The 20,619-nt window shown below is 39.4% G+C and overlaps 1 protein-coding gene across 3 annotated transcripts in view; it reads left to right on the plus strand.

Annotated features, from left to right (window-relative positions):
• Positions 1–17,565, plus strand: part of fgfr1a (fibroblast growth factor receptor 1a) — a 32,687-nt gene extending 15,122 nt beyond the window's left edge. Inside the window, exons 5-18 of one of the 3 annotated variants that reach the window (XM_077521369.1) lie at positions 98–270; positions 2,794–2,917; positions 4,267–4,457; positions 7,678–7,822; positions 10,039–10,235; positions 11,414–11,559; positions 12,426–12,547; positions 12,780–12,890; positions 13,807–13,997; positions 14,094–14,216; positions 14,984–15,054; positions 15,135–15,272; positions 16,861–16,966; positions 17,061–17,565. In XM_077521369.1, coding sequence (XP_077377495.1) covers positions 98–270; positions 2,794–2,917; positions 4,267–4,457; positions 7,678–7,822; positions 10,039–10,235; positions 11,414–11,559; positions 12,426–12,547; positions 12,780–12,890; positions 13,807–13,997; positions 14,094–14,216; positions 14,984–15,054; positions 15,135–15,272; positions 16,861–16,966; positions 17,061–17,228 — 2,006 coding nt within the window. In that variant the 3' untranslated portion in view covers positions 17,229–17,565. Of the gene's footprint in view, positions 1–97; positions 271–2,793; positions 2,918–4,266; positions 4,458–5,457; positions 5,612–7,677; positions 7,823–10,038; positions 10,236–11,413; positions 11,560–12,425; positions 12,548–12,779; positions 12,891–13,806; positions 13,998–14,093; positions 14,217–14,983; positions 15,055–15,134; positions 15,273–16,860; positions 16,967–17,060 lie in introns of all 3 variants that reach the window. The other 2 variants (XM_077521370.1, XM_077521371.1) reach the window with 2 other exon arrangements.
• The last annotated feature ends 3,054 nt before the right edge of the window (positions 17,566–20,619 follow it).

Here is a 20,619-nt window from a genome sequence, read left to right on the forward strand (position 1 = left end):
ACCATGTGAAAAATGTAGCTTGTATTCCGAAACTTTTACTCAATCAGTGAGCGGTGAACTATTGATTGAACCGAGTTTCCGTTTTTCTTTCTTGTAGCGATGGCTCCACAGTGGGCTCATCCGGAAAAAATGGAGAAAAAGCTACATGCCGTCCCTGCCAGCAAGACTGTCAAGTTCCGTTGTCAGGCCAGCGGCAACCCGACACCCACACTGAAATGGTACAAGAATGGAAAAGAGTTCAAGAGAGACCATCGAATTGGAGGTTTTAAGGTCAGTTTTATGTCTATTGATCTTAACAGTCCAATGATCTTCTAAAAATTTCCAGGTATAACCTTCTTCAGCATGTCGTTGCTTATTCTGGAAGCAGGAGTGCAAATGTCATCTTATCTTCTCATCTACCTTGTATTTTGATTGTTGTAAAGTACTGTCGATGCATAACAGCGACACGGATCTGACACCACACTGAGCAAACACGGAGCACGCCCTCTATCCAAGCAAGCTGAATTCAGAGTTGACCGACCGTTGATCAAATGGGAGATTACGGTAGTCAAGATGAGCCCAATTTGCCGATTGAAGCGAGTTTTTTTCAAGCGAGATTTGCTGGATTTCTTTTTCCTTCATATATTTGATCACAAAGGATGAATTACATGTTGAACGGGACATTTAACTCATTCACTCGCAGCCATTTTCACGTTCTATTGCTAGAAAAACATGAAACCTACCAATAGAAAAATGTATCTCTTCTTTCATCAGGAAAAAAAAAACGAAAAAAAAGTGCGGTATATTGTTTTATCTGTTAGAATTAGCGTTAGAATTAGCTAAGTTTCATCATTATTCACAAACCTGTTGAAAATACTTGTAAAAAGAGCTTGTTGCAACATGGACCTAGTTGATCTCTTATACTTTGCTGCCACCTGCTGGCCGTTTTTTTTTTGGGGGGGGGGGGGGGGGGATAACTACCATCGCTTTAAGCGACCACTTCAGGTCAGAAACTGCATCAAAGCCTTCATACAAAAACTCTAGCAAACAAAAACCGAAAAAACATATAAATACGTTTTTGGGAGTGAATGAGGTAAAAGGTTGTTGAAAGTCATTTTATTTTGCACACGTGGAAGCTTACGTTTTAAATAAGACGATCCAGTAGCGCAGGTGCGTGGTGCATGCGTTTACACGTTTACAGAAAAAACAAAAACACACTCCTCCTACTCAATGTCTGCTATTTCTATCAATGTACAGAATAGACTCGTTTAACCTTATGCATCGCCAAGTCTTCTTCCTTCCCAGCTGGGATACATTTAGGAGTTTCCTCTCAGCTGCCTGTTCTCTCCCCCTTTGCCCAGCCCACAACAGCCAGGCAGCACATTTTACCATCTGGCTGCTGTGTGTGTGTTTTTTTTTTGTTTTTTTTTCCCAGTCACGGTGCAAAGGTCCACATTGGCGGCTCGGGATGTCTCATCTTTGCTCACGCTTGCTTTTATGGCCGGACTTCTATTGTTCGTATACTGTATATCGTCTGCTTGAGAGACGTGCAGGAAGAAGGGAATAATGCGGACCACATGTATATGAAGTCAAGCGCAACACATCTGGCAGCAAGGCAGCTGGATTCCTCTCGTGTCGGCTAAATGAGGGAAAGCGCATATGGCTCGGTCTCTGTACATGCGTGTTTGATGTTGCCGTTGCCTTAGAGGTGCGTTAGCCAATCACACGTTCCTGGTCGTGGCAGATTTATGGAAGAGAAATTATAATGTGAAACGGACCAGTCGTCTGCCGGTGCTAATAAGACAGGCTGCTGCATACATGTATATAATATGGAACAAATTTTCCTGCGGGTTAGAAAAAAAGGATCTGCTGTTTGAAAGATGTTGCGCACAGGAAGTTGGGATCGTTCTGGACCTTGTTACCATCACATTCCACTTCATTTACCACAATATTAGTGAGCCGTTCATATTCACAAAGCAGATGTGAAAAAAAGTTCTCGTTTTGTCTTAATTAACTCATTCACTGCCAGCCCAGTAAAAATGGATCTTTGACGTAGGGCTACTCGATTATGGGGAAAAAATAATAATTCGGATTATTTGGGCAATAGTTGAATTCACAGTTATTCAAACGGTTATTTATGTTTTGGCACAAAACAAGAAAATGTTTAAGTGTTTAAAAATATTAGGACCAAATTTTAAAAAAAATTAGAAACACTATAATTAAGTTTTGGACCAAACAGAATTTATAATAATATACTGTATATTTATTTATGTTGTCAAAAATGTGAAAGTTGGAGTGCAGCATATGCACTCTGCTGTAGAGTAATATTTTATTTTTTAGTTTATTTTTTTTGGTACAAAACAAGAACATTTTTAAACATAAATAACAAATAAAAAAATAGTAAGACAAATAAAATTATTTGAAACACTATATTTATGCAAGTTCCTTTTGGATGACACAAAATTGATCAAATTAGTTATTTTAAAATTTAAAAAAAGGTGCAAATGTATAAATTTAAACGACTCAATCTTTTTAGTTTGTGATTATGCTGATTTTGTAATTGTGGAGTGTAACAATTGGAATTATAATTGAATTTCAATTAATTGCACAGCCCTACTTTGACGTGTATAGCCGTCAATGGCACTGAATGAGTTAAGCTTACTTGTAAAGAAATGAAAAGCCACGGGCAAAATGTCAAATATGAGTACTTACAGGTTTCCCTCGTGATGCAGTGAGACACAAAACAATTCATGTTATATTGTTTATTATCCATTTTGTGTCATGCCTATTGAAACCTTTTTGTTCAATGTTTAGGTTCGTGACCATGTTTGGACCATCATCATGGAATCTGTCGTGCCGTCCGATAAGGGAAATTATACCTGTGTGGTGGAAAACCAGTATGGGAGCATCAATCACACGTACCAGCTGGATGTTGTCGGTAGGTGCCGGGTGGTGACTCTAAAAAAATGATTTACAAAAGTGTTTCAACTTTTTTTGTAACGATATTCATTTTTCAAACTAAAAATTAACTCATTCACTCGCCGCCATTTTCACGTTTCGCAATCCCGTTGGCTCCCGGCTGTTTTACTGGATTTTGACTGATTTTGCAAGGCCCACAGAATATTGTGTTCTATGGCTATAAAAGCATGGAACCTACCAAAAGAAAGATGAAAGTCTCTTCTTTCATCAGTAAAAAAAAGTATGTTTCTATCTGTTTCCGTTTTGCAGCAATTAGCATTAGAAGAGAGCTAAGTTTCATCAGTTTTCACAAATCTATTTAAAATTGTAAGTAATTGAGCGTTTGTTTTTTCAACATGGCCCTGGTTGATCTCCTTTGCTCTGCTGCCACCTGCTGGCCGTTTGTGTAATAACTACCATTTCTGCAACCGTTCTTTGCAGTTGAGAGGCTGCATCAAAGCCTTCTGTATGCTCTAGCCTAAAAACAAAACAAAAAAAACGTATAAATATGTCTTTGGGAGACTTAAAACATTACAAAAAAACGTATTTACATGTTATTGGGAGCAAATGAGTTAATGTTGAGTCCGATTTCTTCTTCGCCATTATTTTCTTTGTGATGAGGTGAAGACTTCAAAATAAAAAAATTAATTAAATGTAAAATCTTGTCATCTTTGTTGATCATTTAATGATATACAGACACAGAGAGTGAGTTCAAGTGAAACATAAACATTACTTCGACATTGTGCCTTAAGGATCATATGAGAGGATGGAGAATGATGTAATTCACACAAAATAATGTTCTCATTTAGTTCTTGCCCATATCATTTAAACAGCACTTACTGTTTCGTGAGAAAGATCATATCGATGTTTAATCTGCAAAATTCTGGCTGATTATGAATATTTTAAAAATGCCCCGTACCGACTGGGCCATCATTCTTAGTGTGATTTTACCCTGGTTAACATCACAAGGCGAACATATTGGTATACACTGTATAGCTTACGTTTTACAGAATGGAGGACTGATGACGCAACTCAGTCTTTGCCCTGACATGTTCTCACTCGGGTGCTATAAATCACATTTCCTGTGCCTGGCGAGATCTCGACAAGGCCCGTAACACTGACAATAAATCTGTGCGTTACGAAGAGAAATATTGTCATACATAAAATGCAACCTGGAGTCTGTGTAGTTACACTTTCATATGATATGAAACGACAACAAAAATGCATCTGTAAATTACACATCATTCACCCATATATATGTTTGAAATAAGTCCAATTTGTCCCCCCAAAAATGTCGTCATCTGAAGACACGTTTTGGTTGCGTTGCAGAGCGTTCTCCACACAGGCCCATCCTGCAGGCCGGCCTGCCTGCGAATCGCACTGCGGTGGTGGGCAGCGACGTGGAGTTTGAGTGCAAAGTCTTTAGCGACCCTCAACCTCACATCCAGTGGTTGAAGCACATCGAGGTCAACGGGAGCCGCGTGGGCGCAGACGGCTTGCCGTACGTCCGGATCCTCAAGGTAGGAGCAGCTCACTCTTGATTTGGGTTTTCTTCAGTTGCTCACAACTGCTGTTCACATTTTTGCTGCAGTGGCCAAATCAGTGGTTCTTAACCTTGTTGGAGGCACGAAAACCATCAAATCTGGCTCTTCTTCACTTGGATTCCCCATCTTCCATTCAGCTTTAGGACGTGTTCCTTTAGTTTTGCTAGCTCGCTAGTTTTATTGCTCGACTTGGCATTACAAATCATGCAGTTGGGATGCAGACTCCCATCCCTCAACTCTGTAATTATTTTCAAACAATCGCCGCTGTTTTCTTAAGATGGAACCCAAGGCCAGCAGATACAATGAAAAACAGAAGAGGCCCCAGAATTGAACCCTGTGGAACACCATATCCATCCATCCATTTTCTTGACCGCTTATTCTTCGCAAGGGTTGTTGGGGATGCTGGAGCCTATCTCAGCTGGCTTTGGCCAGTAGGCGGGGGACACCCAACCAATCACAGAGCTGAACAACCATCCACACTCACAAGCACACCTCGGGACGATTCGGAGCGCCCAATTAACCTGCCATGCATGTCTTTGGGATGTGGGAGGAGACTGGAGTACCCGGAGAAGAGCCACACAGGCACGGGGAGAACATGCAAACTCCACCCAGGAAGGCCGGAGCCTGGACTCGAACCCGAGTCCTCAGAACTGAGAGGCGGACGTGCTAACCACTCGTCCACCGTGCCAGAACACCATATGTTACGTTATAAATGTGCATTCCTATTGCACTTTCGTTTTTTTGTTTGACATAATATGAAGGATTTACAATAATATCACAACAGTTATAAGTCGACTACTGAGCGCAACAGCACAGATTGGCCAAGCTCCACTGAAACTTTGACACTGACTCAAACTCAGGTTAAGAACCACTGAGCTAAATTCATAAAAAAAAAAAAAAAAGTGATTTTGATGAAATATCTCACATGCGACTTCTTTTGTTTGAGTTGCCGTTGGTGACCTTCTTTTATTTCCAGCATTCTGGGGTCAATAGTTCGGACGCTCAGTTGCTGACCCTCTCCAATGTGACTGAGGAGGACGGTGGAGAATATATTTGTAAAGTGTCCAATTATATAGGCGAGGCCAATCAGTCGGCCTGGCTGACCGTCGTCACCAGATTTCAGCCCACAGGTAAAACATGGTGCAGCTGTACAAGGACTACACAGTGGAGACACTCCCAAGCGCACCTGCAGAAAATCGAGGAGACAACCTCGGCTGTTTCTCTCCTCCCACCGACCCGCCCTCCATTTTCTCCCTCCTTCTCTCCTGACTGTAAATGACGCTATGGAAAATTCCCAGCAGAGCAGTTGAAAGTGTTTAGTCTGAGGTTTACGTTGGACCTCGTTCGCGATACTCACTCTTTCCTCTGCGCTCACATTCTCTACCTTTAGCCCCTTCTTTTCGTTCTTGATTTTTTTTCTCCTTTTTTGTTGCTCACCGTCCACAGACAGGAACGCGAGATGTGCACGAGTGTGAGTGTGATGTGTTCTGCTGGGGAGTTTTCCATGTTGCCCATCTCGTGCATGGGGGGATGAAAGTTGAGGTATTCAACATGGTGATGGGATGGCCCAACGTTGGGTTTCATAAGCCGAAACTCGCTATTCCACTAACAGATTGTCGTGTGTTGGGGGAGCTCTTTCTCCTTGACGAGCTTCAAGTCGTACCTTTTTGGGCAAATGGTGTTTGATGTAGGTACAGGGGGTGTCCAAACGTTTTCATTTGAGGGCCACAGACAGAAAAACAGAAGGACGCAAGGGCCACATCATGTTATGAAGAGAAATTGTGTTTAGTCCTAAAAATTGTACAAATCATTTATTTGTCCTTTTGCATATTTATAAAAATGCTACAGTATATAAACCAATTTATATGTAATATTCCAATAGGGTTATTATAGTTTGGGGAATTTTTCATTTTAGTTTTTATTTCGTTTTGAGTTTATTTTTTATTTTTATTTAATTCAGTTAGTTTTAATTAGTTTTCAGGGTGATTCTGTTAGTTTTTTTTAAAAAATTTTTTAATTATTTTTAGTTCTTTAACTCATTCACTCGCCGCCATTTTCACATTTCGCAATCCCGTTCGCTCCCGGCTGTTTTACTGGATTGTGAGTGATTTTGCAAGACCCACAGAATATTGTGTTTTATGGCTATAAAAGCATGGAACCTATCAAAAGAAAGATTAAAGTCTCTTCTTTCATCAGGAAAAAAAAAAAAGTATGATTCTATCTGTTTCCGTTTGGCAGCAATTAGCATTAGAAGAGAGCTAAGTCATCAGTTTTCACAAATCTATTCAAAATTGTAAGTAATTGAGCTTTTTTTTTCTAGATGGCCCTGGTTGATCTCCTTTGCTCTGCTGCCACCTGCTGGCCGTTTGTGTAATAACTACCATTTCTGCAACCGTTCTTTGCAGCTGAGAGGCTGCATCAAAGCCTTCTGTATGCTCTAGAATAAAAAAAAACAACAACAAAAAACACATAAATACGTCTTTGGGACACTTAGAACATTTAAAAAAAACGTATTTATACGTCATTGGGAGTAAATGAGTTAATAAATGCTTAGTTTTAGTTTAGTTTCAGTATTAGTTTTATTTATTTTTTTATGTGTATTACTTGTGCGCAATATTTAAAAAACACCATGGGCGCGGCGTCATTATTCCGGTTTATATAAAAATAAATCTACTAAAAATCACATTTAAAATCATCCCCAAAGTCTGGTGCATTAAAATTTAATTACCAAAGATTAAAATGAAGGACATGTTTGCTATAATTATAGTTAGTTTTAATTAGTTTTGTAAACATAAAATGTAGTTTTCTTTTATAAAAGGTATCTTTGTTTTTATTTTATTTCGTGAACGAAATTGTTTTTTGAATTTTTTGTTTTTTTTTTGTTTTTAGTGAACTAAAATAACCTTTAATAGCACCTGTGTTTTTTGACACGCTCCCTTCTTACTTTGACCATCTCCAAACGTTTTTGTTTTTATTTTATTTCAACCGAGTCAAATGCCCTTTTTAGCATATGTCGCGGGCCACAAAAAAAAAATGGACGACGGGCTGCAAATGGCCCCCGGGCCGTAGTTTGGACACCCCTGATGTAGGAGGAGGAAATCTCTCCTGTGTCACTTTTTCTCCTTCAGAATTCTTGACTCATGTTTCCCTTCTTCCTATTGGGCCTCTTGTTGGGTCTACTTCCTTTATTTTCTAGACCGCTGGCCTTAACACCACGGACAAGGAAATGGAAGTCCTGCAACTGAGAAATGTGTCTTTTGATGACGCTGGGGAGTATACCTGCTTGGCGGGGAATTCTATCGGGTTCTCTCATCACTCTGCATGGTTGACCGTTTTTGAAGGTATCAAGTGCTTCTGCCTCTCCGTCCCTAAATTTTCCTTGACAACAGTCCGTCCGTCCGTCTGTCTGTCTGTCTGTCTGTCTGTCTGTCTGTCTGCCTTCACATTTGCCAGAATTTGTAACAAATGAAATTCTGTCAACATGTGAGAAAGCAAGTTTGTACCTGAACTTTCCTTCCTCCCGGCGGGCCTTGCGGTGCTTTAAATGAAGTCTAAAGAATGCCAAACAACTCTCAAACTACCTCAAAGCTAGTCTGGAAAAAAAGTCACAATTTTAAAATCTGGCAGAAAAAAAAAAAAAAAAAAACACGTGAAGAATTCCTTTTGGTCTTCGTCAGGTTTATTTTTAAACGGGTCGTTTGGCATCTCTGTTCAAGATTTCACTTTGAACTCTCCGAAGCCTCTCTGCTCTTTAGTCGACGTTTGCTTTTCGTTGAGCTAATTTTCTTTGACAAGCGCTTGACGTGACGCGTATCCCTCGTGTCATTTCCTGCTGCGGCTGACCCTGATCATTAATTGGCTCTCTGTACTTTGCGTCTCGTTCCTCCGTGTCGGAATGGGCATTTGTCCAATGATCAAGCTGCTTGTCAGTTAGCATGCTAGCACAAGTGCGGCTCGCTCGCGCGATGCTGGTGTTGTTGGTGACGGGTGTAGCGGCACGCTTGGTTTGGGATGCAAACACACATTATGTAGCCCTTTGTTAGGCAGAATTCTGAATTTCCATACATAAATACATACAGTACATTAGGGGTGTGAATTGCCTCGTACCTGACGATTCGATTCGTATCACGATTCACAGGTCACGATTCGATTCGATACCGATTAATCCCGATACGAATTTATAAGTCGATTTTTGCGATTTTTTTTCATTCAAATTTAGAAAATACTAATCAGTAAGCTTGTAGAGTGTAAGATTTATATGAAAATGTATTATTTATTTATCTGAGATTTCAGTCTTATAGAGGTTGTAATCTGTTTCATGTTTGAACAGCATTAAAATAAAATATTAAGGCTTAATGTTCCGTTCATATAACATTCTTCCATGCTCAAGGTGTGAATCCTAAAAAAAAAAAAAAAAAAAAAAAACATCGATTCTGCCGATTATTGAATCGATTCGAGAATCGCGCGATGTAGTATCGCGATATATCGCCGAATCGATTTTTTTTTTAACACCCCTACAGTACATATTATACGTAGTACATACTGGGGCTGGACATTATATTATTATATATGCATTAGGGCTCAACCTATAAGAATCACATTCTGAATGATCCAGTATACATGATCAATCAAATCAATCAATCAAATCAATCCATAGTCCCATCCCAAGCTAACGTGTGCCTCAGTGTGTTGTCCATATGGCTACACACAACTCTTGGTGTTTATAATACATACACGTCCATGATGGTCCTTTTTATCAAATGGGAGGATAAAAACAAGATCTTATGTAGATTCACTTCGAGCACTTATTCGCTTATATTGGCTCTTTCATTAACTCATTCACTCGCAGGCATTTTCACATTTCGCAATCCCGTTGACTCCCGGCTGTTTTACTGGATTTTGACTGGTTTTGCAAGGCCCACAGAATATCGTGTTCAATTGCTATAAAAGCATGTAACCTATCAAAAGAAAGATTAAAGTCTCTTCTTTCATCAGGAAAAAAAAAGTATGTTTCTATCTGTTTCCGTTTTGCAGCAATTAGCATTAGAAGAGAGCTAAGTTTCATCAGTTTTCACAAATCTATTCATAATTGTAAGTAATTTAGCTTTTTTTCTAGATGGCCCTGGTTGATCTCCTTTGCTCTGCTGCCACCTGCTGGCCGTTTGTATAATAACTACAATTTCTGCAACCGTTCTTTGCAGTTGAGAGGCTGCAACAAAGCCTTCTGTATGCTCTAGCATAAAAAAAACAACAACGTATAAATACGTCTTTGTGACACTTAGAACATTAAAAAAACGTATTTATACGTTATTGGGAGTAAATGAGTTAAAAAAAAATGTATCACTAGCACCAACACAAAATTACACACAAGTAATTCAACTACATGTGAGCTTATGCCTTGTGGCACTAGAACATGAGAAGTGTCTCTTTTGTGTGTTTTGTGTGTGGATACTGTGCATGTTTTGTCCTGAAATGTAAGCGCAGTCAGCATTTCAACTTTGCTGATTCAACTCTGCCCCTTTTTCTGCCCCTGGCCGCAACCCGCCGGTCCGCGTAGCCGTCCCGCACTATCCTGCGGCCAACCACACTTACCTGGAGGTGGTCATCTACTGCGTGGGCTTCTTCTTCATCGCCGTCATGGTCGCCATCGTGATTATTGTGAAGATTCGCACCTCCTCCAAGAAGAGCGACTTCAACGGCCAGCTGGCTGTCCACAAGCTGGCCAAAAGCATCCCGCTGCGCAGACAGGTAACAGAAAGTAGATAGGGGGTTTGGAACACTTTTTTGACCTTTTCCCGTCCTTCCTCTCGCAATATCACTTTTGCTCTTAACTGTTTGCTTTAATTCTACTAAAAGCATGCTTCCATAGAGATTGTCAAGAGTCCGGGTTTTGTAGCAGGTAGGTAACGTGTTGTTGTTGTTGAAGCCGCTGCTGCGGGTTATTTCAACATGGTCTTAAGCCAGTGGTGTCCAAACTACGGTCCGGGGGCCATTTGAGGCCCGCCATCCGTTTTTTTTTTTGTGGCCCGCGACATATGCTAAAAATGGCATTTGACTCAGTTCAAATAAAATAAAAAAACAAAAATGTTTGGATATGATCAAAGTAAGAAGGGAGAGTGTCGAAAAACGCTATTACCATTAAAGGTTATTTTAGTTAACTAAAACTAATGAAAAAAACTAAAATTCAAAAAACAATTTCGTTAATGAAATAAAATAAAAATGAAGATGCTTTTTATAAAAAGAAAACTAACTGAAACTACATTTTATGTTTACAAAACTAACTAAAATAAAACTAACTATAATTATAGCAAAAATGTCCTTCGTTTTAGTCTTTGGTAATTAATTGAATGCATGAGCCTTTGGGGATGATTTGAAATGTGATTTTTAGTAGATTTATTTTGATATAAACCGGAATAATGACGGTTGCAACCATGTTGTTTTTTAAATATTGTGCATAAGTAATACACATTTAAAAAAAAAAAAAACTAAAACTAAGCCTGAAACTAACTAAACTAAAACTAAGCATTTATTAAAGAACTAAAACTAATAAAAAAAAAAAAAACTAACAGAACCACCCTGAAAACTAATTAAAATGAACTAAATTTAAAAAAACAAAACTCAAAATAAAATGGAAAAATTCCAAAACTATAATAACCCGACTGCCATATTCCAAATAAATTGGTTTATATACTGTAGCATTTTTCTAAATATGCAAAAGCAATTTTTAGGACTAAACATAATTTCTCTTCATAATATTACGTGGCCCTTGCGTCCTTCTGATTTTCTGTATGTGGCCCTCAAATGAAAAACGTTTGGACACCTCTGGCCCAAGCAGCAAAATGTTTGTTTTCCCTCCCCACTAAATTGGTTTCAGCAGTCATCTTGTGTCTGTTTCACTATGAGGGGAGTAATGTCAGGCTACCTGATCTCAGGTGTCGGTGGACTCGAGTTCCTCCATCCACTCTGGTGTGATGTTGGTTCGACCTTCTCGCCTTTCCTCAAGCGGATCTCCGATGTTGTCAGGGGTGTCCGAGTATGAACTTCCGCAAGATCCCCGCTGGGAGCTTCCACGAGATCGGTATTGCACGTTATTTGATGTGTTGAATTTGTAATCTGATTGGTTGAGATTCTTTCTTCCAAAAAAAATATGATATTGTGTTGTTTCAACTTGTTTCATTTTGTTACCAATCAAACATGTCTTAAGAAAACATTTGAATGCATCAAAAGTTCTTCAGGTTCCTTTTATGGGGACAGGCCGATAATCAGTCTGGCTGACGATCGGCGCCGATATTGGGCATTTTGACGACATCGGCATTTTTTTAAAAATCTGACGGCCGATATAAGGTAAATCGAAAACAATTTTAATATCAGGAAGCACTTTATTTCAAATTTCAGTAACTATAAGAGATGCTACTGACTCTGGGAACTGTCTGAACCAAAGAAATATGAAACTTTTAAGATTTCAGTCATTTTTAAGTTTTGGGTAAAAAAACAAAAAAACATTTACTGTAGAAAACTATCGAGCGCTATAGCATTTATTTGCTTACTTTTTCAGACGTACTAATTGGAGCTCCTTGGACGTTTTGTTCGAAATTTAAAAGGTTGTCAATTGTCTAAGAGAAAAAAATAAAATATAATAGAATAAAACTATTTTGAAAAGTCAGAAAAATTGTTCAATAAACATGCTGTAAGACATTACAACAGAGTCAAGATTGACAATTGGAGTTTAAAAAAAGGTTGGTGCCAATTTTTTAAAAAAAAAAAATTCTTATCACTGAAAATGAGTATCAACTTCAAATATCGGTTATTGGCCTCCTTGACTACTAATAATCTGTATTAGCCCTGAAAACCCCCCGAAAACAAAACATATCGGTCTATCTCTATTCCTTTTAGTAGTACAAAACATCTACTCCAAGAATCATCTTTTGCTGTCTTGTTGTGCAGACTTGTGCTCGGGAAGCCCCTGGGCGAAGGCTGCTTCGGTCAGGTGGTGATGGGAGAAGCGCTTGGCCTGGACAAAGACAAGCCAAATCGTGTGACAAAAGTCGCAGTCAAAATGTTGAAGTGTAAGTAAAGCCTTTGCGATTTGGTCTCGGGTTTTCGTGCAGCAGTTTGGTGACGTCCGCCTGGAGGCCGACTCGCTGAATGTAAACAACAGTTGGAATGGCCGTGGCGGGGATTGAACAAAAAAAAAAAGTCGCGTTCATTGTCTCGAATAAGATGACGTCTGAGTTTTTTGAAGAATATTGGTAAGCAGAATCTGGACTAATCCCGTGAAATATTTGTGATGGCCTCCAGCTGATGCCACGGAGAAAGACCTGTCAGACCTGATTTCCGAGATGGAAATGATGAAGATCATTGGGAAACACAAGAACATCATCAATCTGCTGGGAGCCTGCACACAGGACGGTAAGCTTCACTTGTCTGCCATAGAACTGAATTTGAGGAACAGTTGGCAGTAGGGCCGGGTATTGCCGCCAAACTCGCGATATGATACGTATCGCGATACAGGGGTCACGATACGTATCACGATACAGGCGTGACAATACGATACGTATCACGATACAGGGATCACGATACAATACGTATCACGATACATATTTAGCCCAATACTTGATCTTCAAGGCGATACGTATTCCGATATATTACATTAATTTTCTTGCATTTTATAACAGTCACATGACTGACAAAAATATTTTTGTTAGCAGCTCTTCTGGTTTAGCACCAAGCGGCATGCCTGGTCGAAATGTGCACAAGGAGCAGTTTTCACAGACACACGGCGAAAATTTATTAACTCATTCCCACCCAAAAGCGTGTAAATACGTTTTTAATACTTTGTCCTTCACTCCCAAAAACGTATTTACCCGTTTTTGGGTTGGAATGAGTTAATAGGCATGAGCCGATATGAGCAAAAATATCAAAGTATTAAAATTACAGCCCTAAAATGTGCTTATTTGAAATATTTAGGGAAATAAAAACAGCATTTTTTTCATGTAACACATTCTATTTCGTTTTTAAACAAAATATACGAAAATTGGTACATTAAGACACGTGCCATGTTAAGTTTAGAAGTAAATAAATGTTGATATTCCTCCTCTGTTATCATTTTTCTTAGCAAGACACAGTGTCCAATCACTGGTGAGCTATTTTTGCATTTATTGAAGGCAATTAACTTCAAAGACGCTGCTGGTTTGTATTTTTTTATAGTTACAATACAAGCTGCAAAGGCAAATGTTAACTGCCTATTTAAAGTTGATGTACATGTAGATAAAACGGTTTGAATTGTTCCACTTCCAACAAGTCACGATGGCCATTTTTTGCGCAGGTCCTCTGTATGTGATCGTGGAGTTTGCGTCCAAGGGTAATTTGAGGGAGTTTCTGCATGCGCGGCGCCCTCCAGGCATGGAGTACTGTTACAACCCAGACCAAGTTCCTGTGGAGAACATGTCCATCAAAGACCTGGTGTCATGTGCCTATCAAGTGGCCCGAGGCATGGAATACCTGGCGTCCAAAAAGGTCAGACGAGCAAAAAAGCACAAGCGGATGAAAGTTGGCTCAAATCTCTTCGTAATTCGTTGATTGTGGAAATCATTTTCATTTCCATCCCTGTAGTGCATCCACAGAGATCTTGCTGCTCGGAATGTTTTGGTGACGGAAGACAATGTGATGAAAATTGCTGATTTTGGCCTGGCAAGAGACATACATCACATTGATTACTACAAGAAGACCACCAATGTAAGTCGTTTCAGCATTTTGGACAAATACTTTTCAAATGGAAGAGCATGAATGTACCGAATTGCATTCTCTTGGGGGGGAAAAACAAATCCTGTTTTTCTGACTCATTTTTTTGGGGAGGTTTTTTTTTTTTTTTAATTATTATTATTATTTAGTTTAGTTTTTATTATTATTATTATTAAGTTATTTTTTTCTGTTTTTCTGAATATGTTTTATATTCTGGGGAAAAAATATTCAGAAAAACAGGAGGAAAAATTACTCAGAAAAACAGAAGGAAAAAAAAATCAGAAAAACAGGGGGAAAGACGTTATTCAAAACAAAATAAAATAAATAGTCTTTAAAAAAAAAAAAGCACCAAATTTTGTGTTTAGGGAATATTTTCTTTCCCCACTATAAACTCCAAGTGACTTGTTGCAGAACAAGGTTCTGCAAAAAAAAAATATCAGTTTTTTTTGTTTGTTTGTTTGTTTTTTTGTTTGTTTGGTTTTTTTTTTGGGGGGGGGGGGGTTCTCCCCTGTTTTTCTGAGTAAATATTTTTTATTTTTATTTTTATTTTTTTATGATAGAAAAACATATTGAGTAAAACAGAAAAATAAAAAAAATTAAAAAAAATGCTCAAAAGAAAAAGAAAGCTACCCCAAAAAATTAGTCAGAAAAACAGGAGGTTTTTTCCCCCCTATTGAAAGCAATCCGCTTCCATACAAATGAATAACAATAAGGGGAATATGTATTTATTTATTTATTGAATTTGATTTTTTTTTGCCCAGGGCCGTTTACCAGTGAAATGGATGGCTCCTGAAGCGCTATTTGATCGAATATACACACACCAAAGTGACGTGTGAGTATCGCGTCGTTTTTGATCTCGATTCAGTTCCGTGCAAAAATGGTGACAAAGTTCCATCTTGTGCTCGCGTGCAGCTGGTCCTTTGGCGTTCTGCTTTGGGAAATCTTTACCCTGGGAGGCTCTCCATACCCGGGCGTCCCTGTGGAAGAACTTTTTAAGCTGCTGAAGGAAGGTCACCGCATGGACAAACCCTCCACGTGCACTCACGAGCTGTAAGGAAATAATGATGAGCTCATCTGGCGTTTTCGTCTGGAATGTTAGCAACACATCCAAAAAACTCTCCACAATTTTCTGCCTTCTCGGCTTGCGGAGCTCTGTTGGTTTGGTAGTGCTAGTTTGTTACAAATTAACTCTTTCCGTTTGTGCATTTTTTTTAATTTTTTTTTTTTGAATAACCACATTTTTTGATCATTACATGAAAGTTTCAATTGAATGATTAATTATTACTATTTATTTGCCCTTCAAGACGCTACAAAACAGCCCTGACCTCAGAACCAAAATGTGGCTGTACATCCACTCATCTTTTTCCTTCTTGATTAGACGACTTCTTTTTGGATCACATTGAAATTGTACATCAGATGTAAAACATGGCTCAAAAGTGGTATTTCATAAAATCCATAATTTTTTTTTTCAGTTATTCAAAAGTTACTTAACTCATTGACTCGCCGCCATTTTCACATTTCGCAATCCCGTTCGCTCCCGGCTGTTTTACTGGATTTTGACTGATTTTGCAAGGCCCACAGAAAAAAAAAAAAGTATGTATCTGTTTCCGTTTTGCAGCAATTAGCATTAGAAGAGAGCTAAATTTCATCAGTTTTCACAAATCTATTCAAAATTGTAAGTAAATTAGCTTTTTTTTCAACATGGCCCTGGTTGATCTCCTTTGCTCGGCTGCCACCTGCTGGCCGTTTGTGTAATAACTACCATTTCTGCAACCGTTCTTTGCAGTTGAGAGGCTGCATCAAAGCCTTCTGTATGCTCTAGCGTTAAAAAACAAACAAACCAACAAAAACGTATAAATACGTCTTTGGGACACTTAACATTAAAAAAAAATGTATTTACACATTATTGGGAGCAAATGAGTTAAGAGGTTCCATTCAGTAGACACATTTACTGGAACTATTTACATGAGGTTAACACCAGTAATACACCTATGTTTTGTTTGGTTTGGTTTGGTTTCGTTTTGTTTCGTTTCGTTTCGTTAGTGAAGGAGGCTAATAGACAATATTTGGAGCAAGATTAATTTGAAATCGAAAGTAAAATGTTTTAAAAATTCAATTTTTTTACTTAGTTGTAATAAGTAAGCACTTTTTTTTTAAAGTAACTTTTCAAATTTGCAACCTTTTGAAGATTTTACTTTTAATCTAAAACGCATAAAGTGAAATAGGGAATACCTGGTATTCGGTGCTTGGTATCGGTGACTACTCAAGATTGGGTACTCATTAGTGTTGACCCAAAACTGTTTTTCTGGCTGTTCTCTTATACTCTGATGGCTGTGTTTTTAATAACTACCATTGCTTTAAGCCACTTTCACGTCAGAAGCTGCATCAAAACCTTCTGTATACTCTTGCATAAAACAAAAAACGTGTAAACACGTTTTTGGGAGTGAATGACAAAGTATTAAAAACGTTTTTACACGTTTTTGGGCTTGAATGAGTTAATAACTAGTAAATAGTACCCTGACATTAACTCCGTTTTTTTTTTAAGGCTGATGCCGATATTTGTCAAAATGACAACCAATAATAAGCCCAAGATCTAAAAAATGGACTATTTGAGTCTCTCACCTTTGACCTCACGCAGGTACATGATGATGAGGGACTGCTGGCATGCTGTTCCCACCCAGAGGCCCACATTCAAGCAGCTTGTGGAGGACCTGGACCGCTGCCTGGCCATGACATCCAACCAGGTCAGTCCTTTCCTCTTCATGGGTGAACACAGCGGCCATTTTTGTTGTTGTTGGAAAGAACAGTGTGTTGATTGCGAGTCTTTCCTGCACGCAGGAGTATTTAGAGCTGTCGGTGCCTTTGGATCAATACTCCCCCGACACCCGCAGCTCCACTTGCTCTTCCGGCGAGGACTCGGTCTTCTCCCACGACGCCGGCGCCGAGGAGCCCTGCCTCCCGAAGCTCCTCCCACATCCCAACGGAGCGGCCGTCAAGAAACGCTGATACCTCATCCCCGGCCGGCGCGTAAAAACGCAAACCTTGACGTTCCCGCCGCTCTTCCCCGACATTTCCCAGAGATGAAGCTAAGAGAACGCCTCCGAGAACTTGGTCGGGTCTCAAGGACTGCCGAGCGCAGCCGTTTCCCCGTTCGGAGGCGGAACGATGTTTACGGGGCACTTTCTGTTAGGAGGTTTGTCGGAAATGGTTAGTTCGTCGGGACAGCCTTACAGACCAAATACTAGCAAGGAACATGCAGGACGCTGCGCCATTCGCGATAACTTCTTGTAAATACTGCTCAGAAAATATAAATATATATATATAAATATGTATTTACACAATACTCTTATTTTTTATCACCATAATAGTTTTCTTTTGTACAAGTATTGTTTGATCCGTTCTTGAGTATAGTCCATAGGGGAGATATCACATGACTGTTTTGTTTTGTTTTTTCCCAGGTTTGATTTCCCTCATTTAATATCATAACCATAAATAGAAAATATATAGTGTATTTTCTATATGTTTTAAACATGCTTTTTCATAGTCCATCATGCATATCAGTGTAACTCGATATTTGAGGGTGCTCCCGTCTGTACCGTGACGATTATATCAAGTGTGACTGACTGAATGTGCGCGTGAAAAATGACATTTTATGCATCTCGTCCAGTAACGGTTCCAACTGTCAACATGTCGTTCCCGTTTTTGAAAAAATGTGCCCTAATTAGCTGCGGTCAGTGTCATGCACTTTTAGCTGTGCGTGCGTGCATGCCGTATGATAAACTTACCTTTTAGCTTAGAAGTGACTTAGGTCTGCTGCCAAATAACTTTGGATGAAAGGGTTATGGAACACTTCCATCCTCATAAATGGATGACATGAAATAAAATGCTTTTAAAAAAAAAAAAGAAAAGAAAAGAAATGGCAAAGCTTTTACAGAATGATCTCAAGTCATTGAATGAGTCAAGCATGAAGCAGTTTGTGTACGTTTTTATTTTTTAACAGAGACAAAATGGCTGCCAATTTATTGTGACAGCCATTTTCCCTCGGATTGCTGATTAGATTTGATAATGTGCTACTTAACTGACATCATGTTGGTGATGGAGGATGTCACAGCCCGCTATAAACATGTGATTTACGTTCGTGTGAATGGCTTGCCAACTGCTAGTGCTGCACCGCCAACCATCACAAGAGCGCCAACCTTGATGCCTGTATCACTTTCTGGCTTCCTGCCATTGACTGATGCATCACCTGGCTTTATAATCTCCATGCAGCCAAATTGAAGCTATAACCACACCGTGTGGGCACCAGTTGACCCTTTTTAAAAGCCAGCTCTTAAGAGTTGGGGGGTTTAAGCAGAGGAAATTGACATGAATGGCGTGCGGGTTTACTTTTACTCAGTTCGAGCCTGGCTCGTGGTCCAAAACATTTGACTCCACCCACACTGATTCTCACGATTGTAAACGCCTTCTTTTTTTTTTCTCCTTCTTCTTTTGAACTATTAGGAGGCTTTAATCGTGCCCAGTCTTATGACATTATGCTAACCGTTTTAACAACATCGAAAATTGTCCCAATACTAACCTAACCTAACCCAGGGAGTATGCCATCTGCTGGATGCACGTGATACTGCGTGCATCGCTATTCTTTCTATGAGGAAGACAATTTTTACCACGTTTGAACAACAATTGCCCAAAACACTCACATGTTTCGAGCTCTTGAACACACTTGGGCGTGCTTCTGTGGCTCTATGACCATCTGGTCACTAATGGACGTCAAAATGGCCGCACCAACTTACTGAGGGTTGAGTGTTTGTCATTTTTGATGTTCCGTAATGTTAAAAAGATAAACATGATGGTACATCATTAAATCCGTGAATTCTGTTATAGGAGAAAAAAAACCGTTTTATATTTCATGTGTGACGTTAGTAGGCCGATGAGTCTGTAATTATTGCATTATTATTATTTGTCTAAATGAAATAGACTCACAGTACACAAAAGCCAAGGACATAGTAGTGTTGTAGAAAACTTACGCAAACCATGCCTTGTCATTGGATCAATCTTGTAGACATGTAGCAGTCTGATTGTGTTGTCCTGCGAACTAGCTTAAATTGAAATGGAATTTAAGCTAAAAAAATGTTATATGTTCTTAAGTATATACTTTTAGGCAAAGGCACTTTTAGTAGTGTATATTTTATGTATATATATATTACTTGGGTGTATGCATAATAATTGAAGAGCAAATTATGAATCCGCTCGTGTAACAGTGTACATGGCTGAATCAGACAAACATATGACCTCATTGTTTTGGGGGGTGACATTTTTCCCATGCCTGGAAACGGGGGAGCAGTAAAAGTGCGTTTTGCGGTTGATGTGATTCTGAAGAGCTCTAATATGAGAATAGGAACGACAGGAGACATCTTGCTTTATGAGCTCTAATGGTGCACAGGTGCGATTAGGTGAAGGGTGTTATCACTTGGGACAGATGGCACAGGAAGAATTTGGATCTTTAAGTTATCATCCAGCACGGCAACAGTTAAACTGACAAGTCGGTTGACTGCCACAATACATGTGTAATTTCTGTATTGATTTCTTTAGAAAGCAAAGTGGAAGGTGCGGCTGAATTCTTATTTTTCTCAGCAAATGACCGTTACAGGTCACAGTTTTGGCTTGTGAAACGGTTTTGAATGCGTAGCAAAATCCACCCATCGTTATCCATGTCAGGGGGCAGCCATTTTGCCCTCTCGCTATCGAAAATGACATCACAGTTGCTCAGGGTTCAGTTAACGACGGATCGCGACTTCGCTTCTGAAACGTGCACGCAAACCAAACTCTGTAAACAGGTGAGCCGTGATTTGGTCGTTACCTGAGCGGCTGAGTCCTCAGGAAATGCTGATGTCATTTTCAGTTGAAAGCAAGTGGCAAAATGGCCGCCCTGGGAGATGGACAAAAAAAGAAGCAGGTGGATTTGACTCCTTAATTCACTATTGTGGGTTATGTCAGTTCAAGTGTATAATGTGAGATTAATTAAAGGCAGTATGAGCCTCCTAAAATGGTCATCATACATTTCTTTTTTTTTTCTCATATTTTTAAATCGGCTTATCTCCATTGAGGCCTGAAGGCTTTGATTCATGCCAGGTTTGGATTAGAAGTTTGCGAGAACTCTCCCTTCACTGGTGATGAATGACCGAGGCGAGGCACGCTTCAACTCTCTGTCACCCCCAATACAAGGAGACACTTGGTTGATCAGAGACCATTCCTCAATCCTCAGCAGCAGAGGAGGGCGTGTGCGCGTGCGCGTGCGCACATGTACTGCGTGTAGGCTGCTTGGGAACTTGTGGAACGGGAGACTTGGGCATCATTACGCACTCAAATGTGGGTTTATTTGATCAAATCTCCTGTTTGT

Source organism: Festucalex cinctus, chromosome 5 (genome assembly GCF_051991245.1).
Source record: "Festucalex cinctus isolate MCC-2025b chromosome 5, RoL_Fcin_1.0, whole genome shotgun sequence".
NCBI classification, from domain to species: domain Eukaryota; kingdom Metazoa; phylum Chordata; class Actinopteri; order Syngnathiformes; family Syngnathidae; genus Festucalex; species Festucalex cinctus.